Raw genomic sequence first — 11,320 nt, 5'->3', positions numbered from 1 at the left:
GGAATTTTATTACATTTTATCTCGTACACCTGAATCCACCAACTCAACCAAATCATAGTACATTTTAATCACTATTTTTAATATAAAAATATAGTTAAAAACGACTTTTAATTCTTAAATTAAAATCTAAAAGGAACTTTATAATTTAAATTTACAAATATGTGAATGATTACCCTAAAATAGTAAGTAAATAAATTTAGAAAGTCACACTCCATTTTGGCCATTAATCCAAATGGCAACAAAAACACAAAGCATACACAGATAAAGTACAGCCCAATTTCTCTCCACTTTCCTTCCACTAGCAGCCATAAAAAACACTCTCACAAGAAAGAGAAGGGAAACAACAACAATGGAGTGGATGATGCGAAAGACCAAGACGAAGAAGAAGCCGCCTCGATTCGAGCGACTCAACGCCAAAAAGAACATCAATTACCAACTCCCCACCACCACCGCCACCGCCACCGCCACCACCATCCAATCTCCAACTCCATCTCCTTCCGACGAAGAAACCAGTCTCCGTGTATTGGGAATCGACGGCGAATTCGACCGTATCTTTCAGAGTTTGGGCCTTTCTGGACCCGAAGATTTCTCTATCCCAACACAAGATTGGGAAGCTCGGAAGGTTCGCTCTTCCAACCTTGCTTCAATTTCAGTTTCTAATGATTCTGGTGTTGTGATTGTTAGTGATTCTCCTTCTTCCTCGGGGGAACATGATGTTAGGGATGTTGTTGATCCACTCAGAAACGGTGAAAGGAGTGTGCTTTTTACGGATTCTGGTTCTTTCACTACTTCGCATGATTATGATAGTGATGGTGGTGGTGGGGAGAGAACGGCGTTTCCTTATGGGTGGCTTAAACCCACTTTTTCTTCGTGGCAAAAAGGTGCCGTTCTGGGAAAGGGTTCTTTTGGAACGGTTTATGAATGCTTCACCGAGTAAGTACTATTTCCTTATTTATTTGTTTATGTGGGGCGAGCCTAAGTTATTATCATGTAATGCTTACTAGTTTGATGAATAATGCACACACGTCAACACACAAGTTGCTCTAATTTACCTTATGCAAAACTCAAGTGCTGAGGAAAATTTTGCCCATTTGGTGAATGTTTATAAGGATGGTTTAAGAGCTGTTTGATTTAGTTTGTAGGATCTGTGAAAATCGTTTGTGTATCGCATGGACTCAGTTTGTTAGTTTCATTTTGTGCTCTATAAGAATGGATTTGGAGAGTTTCTCCTTAAATAGAATAATTGTGACATGCTAGAATCTCTTTAGTCAAGCTAGTGGTTTATGACTTTGTCCCATTTTGTTGCTTAGGAGGAAATGATCTTGATAAAGTTAACAACTAAGGCTCTTCTCATAGCGCCACTATAGTGTCCTGCACCGCTAAGGCTCTTCCCATAGCGGTCGGCGTTCGCTCCGCTCCACTATAGCGGGATATGCCGCTATTGACTACTCTGGTTTATCTCATTTTGTTTGCTGAGGAGGAAATGATTTTGCTAAAGTGACCTTTTGATAATATATCATTGACGAAATACGCATGTTCTTTTCATGCAGCGATGGATACTTTTATGCGGTGAAAGAGGTGTCTTTGTTGGATGATGGTAACCAGGGAAAACAAAGCATTTTCCAACTTCAGCAGGTGGGAGTAGTTTGTCTTCATTTGAATTTGATGAAATGTTCATTCCATCTTATATGTTAGTATTTTTTATGCATTATCTTTCTGAACTTCTTTTCAGGAAATATCACTTTTGAGTAGGTTTCAACATGAGAACATAGTTCGATATTATGGCTCAGACAAGGTATGTTCTTATCTAGTGTGCAAGCTTATTTTATTCTGGTAGAATATGATTGGATTTTTATGCCTGAGGAATTTGAAATCAGCATTTTGCAAGTGTGGTAGCATTTTTTGGCTGAAAAATTGCTTTCTTCGTCGAGAATCTTGGAAATCATGACAATCGTCAGATTACATTGTTTTTCGTAAGTTTTGTTTACTGTGATGGGAAAAGGAAATTATATAGCTTTGTAATATCAATTGGGTCTAATTAGATACCAGAGTGCTATTTGAAGGATATAGGTTGTTCATAATATGAGTCGTTTAGAAGATAAAAGTGGTAAAAACATTTTTGGGATCATACGCTTAATGCTTATACATCGAAATGGAAAATGTTTTCATCATACGTTCTTGTATTCCTATTAAAAAGGTGAATCAATTATTTTCTTCTAGATCATGTAATGTGAAAGTTATCAATTCATACATACATTCATTTGGGAGTCTTGCAGTTCAAAATCCTTAATGTCGTTTGAGCAGTCTTTAATGTAAATTTTGAACCGCAAATGCACATTATGGTTTCCTAAAAAGATAAAAATCTCTTTTTAGGTTGCAATTTGCAAATCTTTATTTTATGCGGTGGAAAAAATTGATTTTGAGTGAATTGTTTATGTAAAATTGAGTTGAATGTAAAGTGATTTATTTATGTTTGGATAATTTTATGCAAAATTGAGTTGAACAATAAATTTCAATGTAAAAATCACGTTTAGACTCAAAAACTGCAAATTCTAGCTTCAAGTAGAATCAATTCTGGAGGCAGAACCAATTCTACTTTAGAAGTACCAAACCCCTCAAAATCATTCCAAAATCAATTCTACACCTCTAGAATTGCTTTTGGCTCTTCCAAAAGCTAAACCACCAAACGTATTAATCTATTCTGCATCCTTTATAATTTATAGAATTTAAAGATGTTCTTTGCAGGTTTTCCCAGCTACCTTAATTTTTCCTTTTAAAAAAAAATAGTTTGATTTAAATATCTGAATTTTTATTGTTCTTCAAATTCTTTTGTAATAAGGATTAACTAACTATATAATGCCTAAGTACATATGTCTTTTAGTTATCCATTCTTTGAATTTGGAGTAAATTCTGATTTTAGTCCTCAAATCACAATTTTTAAAAATCGAAATAGCTAAATGGTTTCAAGATGTCATGCGGTGATCAAAATTCATTTGAGGGCCAATTTGATGTCACTGGTCTTTTGTAGACCAAATCGATATCCAAATGTTTTTGAGGACCAACTTAAAAAGTTACTCAAATTATTTTTCTGTCTAGTTCTGTTCACTTAACAGCAATTGCGTTTCTAGTGTTTTTATCTCTTTCTCTTTGTTAATTATATATTTATGTTTTGGATTTCTCAGAATGAAAGCACACTGTATATATTCCTTGAGCTTGTGTCAAAAGGGTCATTGGCCAGTCTTTATCAAAGCTATCACCTAAATGATTCTCAAGTTTCTGCATACACAAGACAGATTTTAAATGGCTTGAAGTATCTTCATGAAAATGATGTGGTCCACAGGTAACATGAGTGGATTTGTTATCATTATGCAAGCAATTCAATGACTAATTCTACCATAATAACAATTTTATTTCTCAAAATTACACGGGAACGTTAGCCGGTTTGGTTTGTGTTGTTACACTTATTTGTTGCGAAGGGTCAAGGGATTTTTAATGTTATAGGGAAATATACTCTGTGTGTGCACATGTGCAACTTTGTTAAAACTAGAATCTTATTCCGGGTAGAAACTGGATGTCAGGGCATATCTTACAGGGTTATGATTGACATTTTGAAATTCAGCTTCTATACATTCTTTGGAACTTATTAAGCTTAGTGTCATTCATGATTTTCAAAGTCTATTTAGGTCTTGAAATTTTGGTCTTGTACTCCATTTTAATCTAAAGCTACATCAGTATATCTTTTTACCCTATAACTTACTTCCAGGAAATCTTTTCGCAGTGAATTTTTTTTTCTGATATGAAAATGCACAACATTGAACCACTGCAAAAAGATAAAATTAGGATGGAGTGCTTGGTCATTGATTTCTGATATATCTTGAATTTATATTGATTTGCCGTGTGTCTGCACTCTAATCTTTTCAATCCAAATATTACATTTTAAAGGGATATCAAGTGTGCTAATATACTGGTTGATGTAAATGGCTCAGTCAAGCTTGCAGATTTTGGGTTGGCAAAGGTAATCTTCAACAAAACTGAATTTCTCTTTTTGGAATTTGGTTTAATACACAATCCAAATGCTGGCTGCCCGAACTCATTTAACTCATAATTTTAGTTCTCTTACCTTCTCAGGCTACAAAATTAAATGATGTTAAATCAAGCAAAGGCTCCCCATACTGGATGGCTCCTGAGGTTTGCCTCTGCCCTTGTAAAATCTTTTTAAAATAATACCTTCAAAGAGATGAAGTAGAATGAGATAATGTATTAATATGACTATCTAATTCATCTGCTCCTCTTTTACACATCCTGAATGTTGATTTAATACCATAAAATTTAACCATCCATAAATAAGTCTATTACAGTATATATGACTTTTTTATGCAAATGAGCTTTTTAAGTTTTGACTGATTTAACTTTGAATTTTTGACCATAGGTTGTTAACTTAAGAAACCAAGGTTACGGGCTAGCAGCTGACATATGGAGCTTAGGATGCACGGTTTTAGAGATGTTGACAAGGAAGCCACCTTACTTTGAATTAGAAGGAGTATGTAACACTTATTATAATCTTCTTAAGTTTGTTACTTTCTTATTTTCCTTGCTGTTTTTGCTATTCCATTCCTTTAAATCACCTTATGAATATTTAATGTTAGGAATTTAGTTTAGTTGGCTGCTTTGTCTAGAATCATTAAGTTAGATGTACTAACTGTACCTGCTTTTCCAATTGGACAATGGATGATAATATGGACATATATATTTTTCTGTCACTACAGATGCAAGCAATATTTCGGATTGGTAGGGGTGAACCTCCACCGATTCCTGAATCTCTATCTAATGATGCTCGAGATTTCATTCTTAAATGCTTACAAGTTAACCCAAGTAAACGCCCAACTGCAGCTCAACTATCAAATCATCCATTTCTAAGGAGACGATTAAGCGCAGGTTCTCCACGTATCAATAGTATTGTTCATCCTTAAATGCTCTTCAACACTTCCTATATGACAGAGAATGTCAAAATTTATCATCTATTTCTCAAGTTAATCCCCACACATCTTGAGTTTAGACCGGTGGAAATATCCATGAAAAGTAGCATGGGTTTGCACAATATGTACTGGAGTTGGACCTCGAAACTCTCTGGTTGCTTATCTCTATCACCTCTTGTGTTGGACCTCGAAACTCTCTGGTTGCTTATCTCTATCACCTCTTGTGTTGGACCACCACACCGATCCCAAGCTGAAGATAATTTCATCAAAAGGCAAGATTGCATTAACAAAATCAAGAGTTCCAAGAAGCTAAATTTCCACCTCTATGTCAAACGAGAAGAAGCAACGGCTCCTTATCTTGCAGTAAGGACCTTCTTATGATTGGAGGGGGGGAATCGGAGAAGTGAGGATGAGATGGGCTCTTCAATTACAATCAAGTGCTCTTTCCTGTAGTATGCAGCCAAAAGGAGACTGCAAATTTGCAACGGGCCTGAACAATTGGTCATTTGGAACAGAGTTGTCGAAACTTGCAGTCATATTGCTTCTACCGTTGCTTTTCAAGTCATAATTCCAATCCTAAAGCAATGGTTTTTGCAGTATATGCCCATACATTCACTTGATCCAATCAGGGTCTCATACTCATGGAATTGTTATTGCATGGAAATTCTAAATTCAACAGTATTGCAAAGTGGTGGCTGGTTGCTGATATTTGGTCATGAAAGATGCTGCCGCTACTGTACAAATGTTGTGTTATCTATGCCACTAGAGTGCGAAGTTGTACATGATTTTTGTGATCAATTAAACTGTATATAATTGTCACAGTTTTTTCTAGGAAACTACAATAATTTTATCTATTTTGTTTTCATTTTGTGAATTGATTCTTGTATCTTTAGAATGCAAAAAGTGTTCTTTCAAATGTAGGTGAACCTAACTCATTTGATGGAGGTGATGTTGTACTCTAGCTTTATTGCTAAAAATGAAGAACGTGCTATATTTTTCTTTTGCAAGGTTATATATAGTGAATAGGTGAAGTTTAGTGACATGTGCTTGAGACTCAGTTCCTCTCAGTCTATTTCCCCCTCAAATTCTCTAAACAATAAACCCAGCCGACAGATTAATCTATCGGCCGACAGATTAAAATAAAACCTAGTGAACAAAACAGAACACAGTCCAATAATGCATACCGACTTCGAGAGAAACACACTCTCAGTCAAGTCCCAAACCTTTACCAACAGAATAAAGTCCCAAGCTTTCACCAAGAGGACAACTCATAGGAGTTAGTCGTTTAATTATTTTAATGGTTTGATTTTATTGTTGAGAGAGATTAACAGAAAATGTTGATTGAGAGGATCTGGTTTTCAGATAGGTGTTATCTTAGCTTTATGTTTGGTTAATATTATGGGTTCGTTTGTTTTGATTTTTTTAAAAAATGATTTTTATAGTGTTATATATTTTAGTGTAAAAGAAATTTATAAAGAAATTTTTCATAAAAGCTTCAAATGAAAATTTGATTTGAATAGTTATTTTTAAAATATTATTTTAGGTATTTCATCATTTTATCGAAACTTTTTTTGGATATCAAATTTTCAAAAAATCACTTAATTTTTGAAGCTATTTCAAATAGCTTTTCATAAAAATCATTTTTAAGATATAATTTTTTGAAAAAATTATGATTTTGACTATGTTTTGATCTTCAATAATGTATATTTATGTTATAGAATGAACAATTAAATCTTTTAATTTATAAAAAACAAATTTAGAAAAACTTATAATATTTTGAAAAACATTTTAGTAGAATCCATTTCCAAAAATATAAAGAAAAAATCTATTATTTTAAAGCTAAAATAAATTGGCCCTATATTAATTTGCGAATCTGACTTTGACTTTGTTCACTGATTTGCTTGCTGTTGCTCATTTTCTAATCTTATAGTATTATTTTATTTCTCCCCTTGTTATTTTATTTATTTATTTATTGCTTGATGCACATGTCCCTCTGATCTGTTGGACTAAATTATTGGATATACTGGTGAATTATTGAACACCACGGAAATCATTATGACAAGTTTTTATTTTCATTTTCTTACAAGATTCAGGTTGAATAAATGATGATTTTTCACACTAAATTATATGCAGCTTTAGGCTTGAAGACCTGATACAAGTTAATCCAAGAGTCAGCTTAATGAGTTCGAGGTTTGTCTTGTTTCAAACATCAAGATCTGCTGTAGCTTAAACTTTACAAATCTCATAACTAATACAAACTTTTGGATCTTAAATAAGTTGAACTCTGACATGACTAACACAAATTAGAGGCTTGTTATTTCTTTCTCAATTTGCAACCTTTCATAATATGCCTCTAACAGTATGTTTTACTGTTGTTGCAATTGCTTTGTTATATTCCTTTACATCTTATGCAGCTGATAATCATGAAGGCTTTATTCAATGCTTTAAGAGTTATTCTAATTATAACTACACTTCAATCTCTAAGGTTGTGTTCACCCAAACACACTCCTCATACTCATCTATACTCCGGTTTTCAGTTCAAAACCTTAGATTCACATCCAACACAACTGCAAAACCTCTTGTCATTGTAACACCTCTTGAAGTACTAGAAATTCAAGCCACCATAATCTGTTCCCAACGCCATGATATGGAGATTCGAATCCGAAGTGGCGGCCATGACTATGAAGGGCTGTCCTATGTTTCTAAAGTTCCATTTGTTGTTATTGATCTCATAAACCTTCGAGAAATCCAAATTGACTTAGAAAATAGCAATGCGTGGGTTCAAGGAGGGGCAACGGTGGGCGAACTTTTGTACAAAGTTAGCCAAAAAAGCAAAATTCTCGGCTTCCCTGCAGGTGTTTGCCCTACTGTTGGTGTTAGCGGACTCATCGGCGGCGGTGGCTATGGTTTCCTGATGCGTAAATATGGTCTTTCGGCCGATAATATACTTGACGCTCACATAATTGATGTGAATGGTAGAGTTCTTGACAGAGAAACAATGGGTGAGGATCTGTTTTGGGCTATTAGAGGTGGTGGAGGAGCAAGCTTTGGAGTTATTATAGCATGGAAGATAAAACTTGTTCATGTTCCATCTACTGTGACATTGTTCAATGTTCCAAAGACACTTGAACAAAATGCAACCAAACTTATTCATAAGTGGCAGTTAGTGGCAAATAAGCTTGATGATGACTTAAACATTAGGATCATTTTAGAGAGGGTGAATTCAAGTACTCAAACAAGGAAGTTAACAATAAAAGTTGCATTTGAATCCTTGTTTCTTGGAGGTGTAGATAGACTTATTCCTCTGATGGAAGAGAAGTTTCCAGAGCTTGGTTTGGTTAGAGAAGATTGTACTGAGATGAGTTGGATTGAATCTGTTCTCTACCTTGCTGGTTTTACAAAGAATCAACCTCTTGAATTTTTGTTGAATAGAACTCATAATGGTGTGTTGTTTTTCAAGGCAAAATCTGATTATGTTAGAGATCCAATTCCTGATATTGGATTTGAGGGGTTATGGCCAATGTTTTATGAAGACGAGGCGAAAGCGGCGGTGTTGATATTCACTCCTTATGGTGGCAAAATGGACGAGATATCGGACTCGGAAATTCCATTTCCACATAGAGCTGGAAACATTTACAAAATTCAGCACTTGGTTTATTGGCAAGAGGAAGGTGATGAAGTAGAAAAAAGGCACATAAATTGGATGAGAAAACTTTATAGTTATATGAAACCATTTGTTTCAAAGTCTCCAAGAGCTGCATATGTGAATTATAGAGACCTTGACATTGGAGTGAATAACATTAATGGATACACAAGCTATAAGAAAGCTAGTATTTGGGGTTTAAAGTATTTCAAGAACAACTTCAAGAAACTGGCAATGGTTAAGACCAAAGTTGATCCTCTAAACTTCTTTAGAAATGAACAAAGTGTACCTTCAATGTCTAGTTTTGATAACATAACAACAATACATAGTAGTAGTATATTGCCTTGTGTAGAAGGGGTGCAATTAGAATTTCCTAGAGCAGTACATGCCATAATGTAAACTAAGTTGATTTGCGGTTCTATTTTATGTGTATCTGATTTGAGAAGCTTATGAACTGAATCTTGATGTCAACCTCGTTTAAAATTTTGTTTGCATAGATAGGTATTATTTTATGCCAGTCTTGGAAGTTTGTTTGTGCAGATTTCCTTAGATGAGTTTGTTGTAACTGATAAGAGTCCCACTCGGATAATATATGACATGAACATGTGTTTATAAGTGGGAGTAATCCTCATCTTATCAATCGGTTTTGTAGGGTTGAGTTAGACCCAACCACATTTCTTAACATGGTATCAGAGTCTCGTTTAAGATCCGATGTACCACTTATTATGGATTCTGTTATCGGACACCCATAATTTCTTTCCACGCTCCAGTTGTCTAGTCCTGAGCATGAGGGGGTGCGTTAAGAGTCTCACTCGGATAATATATGATTTGAACATGTGTTTATAAGTGGAGGCACTCCTCACTTTACCAACCGATTATGTAGGGTTGAGTTAGGCCCAACCACATTTCTTAACAGTAACAAATTCCACATTTCTTAACAGTAACAAATTGAATTTGGATATGAAATTTTGATACAAATCTTAGAAAATGATTTATGATAAATTTGGAAGGGGTGTACACCTGATGTAGTGCTCATATATCTTATAGAAATTCAAAAACGTCATTTGTAGTGTCTGGAGTTTGAACTTCCGACGCAACCAGAGATTGAAATTCTGACGCACCAATTTTACGACAAATCACTTCATTAGAGAGACACTTCATTTTTATCAAAAGAAATGTCTAGATTCCAATCTTCGGATCTACCTACTATCTAGAGATTGAAATTCAGAAAGAAAAACAAATTTGGTATAACTTTGTATGTATGAGTGCCTTCATGATCATAATACCAATATTGAAAAATCCTACCAAAATCTTCTTCCATTCTCATTCAAGATTTTTAATTGCAAACAACATTCTACTGTATTTTTACATCAAAATGCTTAAAAGAAACTGTAATTACAGATAATGTACATGTATTTCATTGATCATTGATGAGCAAATCTTGTTTAGTTGTCTGAATATGAACGATGCTTCCGATTTTTGAAATCTGGATTCTTTTACTAATGTTTTGAAAATTGAAATTCGAACTGATTTAATGGTGAATTTAAGTTGTCTTATATTTTATTGGTTGTAGTTATGGTGCGTCCTGATGTTGTCACCAAAGTTATTGCATCTAAGGATGTTAAAAAGGGTGATGTCCAGTTTGATGTTGGAAAGTTATTTTTCAATAAACAAGAGTGTTTTATATGTGAACATATGCTTCAATGGGTCCACAGTGAGGATGTTAAATTAGGGTTATTGTTATTAGGAGGTCATATTCTGGTTCTGATAGAAAACAAACATTTGTTACGATGAGATGTGAAAGAAGTGGCAACTATAAAGAACATATCCAGAAGTTGAAATGTCATGACAATAGATCGAGAAAATGTGGATTTCTTTTTAAGTTGCGCAAGTACCTCAAGAAAAACAACACATGGACATTTAATGTTTGTGGTATTCATAACCATGATTTGTGTCACTAGTTAGTCGGTCATCCAGTTGTATGAGAAGAAACTTGTTTTTGACATGATATTGAACACGGTTCAGCCTAAAAATATACTATCCACTTTGAAAAGGAAAAGACCCGATATTGACAAAATATTAAGCAAGTATACAATGTTTGACACCAAAACAATAAGGAGATAAGTTGCCAAATATTGAAATCCAGACAATCCCCTTTAACTTTGATTTTACTATGTTCTGAGATTAGGTGCAAGTAGTCTTTTGAGCCGCGTCCGAATTTCAATTTATGTATGTTGTTAATTTGGATTTAGATATCCAGACATATACCTATGGTTTGGCTTGTTTTTAGAGAGTTTGTTGTGTATTTGTTACATCTGGATTTCAAAATTCAAATTTAAGAGTATTTTTTAAAATTTCGTCAGAGTCTATGAATAAGGCATGGAGTGTAACAAGTAATGTTCAATTTTGAATTCATTATATTCTACTACTTTTTTTAAGCTTTAGGCTTTTTTTTAGTCTTGTGGGCCTTTTAAGATTAAATTGGATTGTTTGAAGCTCAACTCTTAGCAAATATTTTAAAATTATTTATTGGAAATTTTATCCCCTACCCCTACACTATATTTATTCTCTACCCCAACAATTAATGAAATTTGACAAAAACGCTCATGTATAAATAACATATTTGTCAAATTTTTCATTTTTTTCTCATTTGATTTTAAGTTTTTCGATGCATTGAGAGGATTTGAGAGAATTTGTGGAA

The 11,320-nt window shown here is 34.1% G+C and overlaps 2 protein-coding genes across 4 annotated transcripts; both read left to right on the top strand.

Moving 5' to 3' along the window:
• The first annotated feature begins 215 nt into the window (after nucleotides 1-215).
• LOC127100604 (mitogen-activated protein kinase kinase kinase 1) lies at nucleotides 216-5,978 on the top strand. The gene is made up of 8 exons (XM_051037840.1): nucleotides 216-933; nucleotides 1,551-1,635; nucleotides 1,733-1,795; nucleotides 3,183-3,340; nucleotides 3,943-4,015; nucleotides 4,129-4,188; nucleotides 4,430-4,540; nucleotides 4,767-5,978. The coding sequence occupies exons 1-8, from the start codon at nucleotides 350-352 to the stop codon at nucleotides 4,968-4,970; spliced, it is 1,338 nt and encodes a 445-aa protein (XP_050893797.1). The 5' UTR covers nucleotides 216-349; the 3' UTR covers nucleotides 4,971-5,978.
• A 951-nt stretch (nucleotides 5,979-6,929) lies between these two features.
• On the top strand, nucleotides 6,930-9,090 carry LOC127100603 (tetrahydroberberine oxidase). 3 transcript variants are annotated; one of them, XM_051037839.1, is made up of 2 exons: nucleotides 6,933-7,166; nucleotides 7,462-9,090. In XM_051037839.1, the coding sequence occupies exon 2, from the start codon at nucleotides 7,624-7,626 to the stop codon at nucleotides 9,016-9,018; it is 1,395 nt and encodes a 464-aa protein (XP_050893796.1). In that variant the 5' UTR covers nucleotides 6,933-7,166; nucleotides 7,462-7,623; the 3' UTR covers nucleotides 9,019-9,090. The 3 variants fall into 3 exon arrangements, with proteins under 3 accessions (XP_050893794.1, XP_050893796.1, XP_050893795.1); XM_051037838.1 differs by having other exon boundaries at nucleotides 7,391-9,090; XM_051037837.1 differs by having other exon boundaries at nucleotides 6,930-9,090.
• The last annotated feature ends 2,230 nt before the right edge of the window (nucleotides 9,091-11,320 follow it).

Source organism: Lathyrus oleraceus, chromosome 7, assembly GCF_024323335.1.
Source record: "Lathyrus oleraceus cultivar Zhongwan6 chromosome 7, CAAS_Psat_ZW6_1.0, whole genome shotgun sequence".
NCBI lineage: Eukaryota > Viridiplantae > Streptophyta > Magnoliopsida > Fabales > Fabaceae > Lathyrus > Lathyrus oleraceus.
The sequence above is the reverse complement of the archived record's forward strand: the minus strand, read 5'-3'. Positions and strand labels throughout refer to the sequence as shown.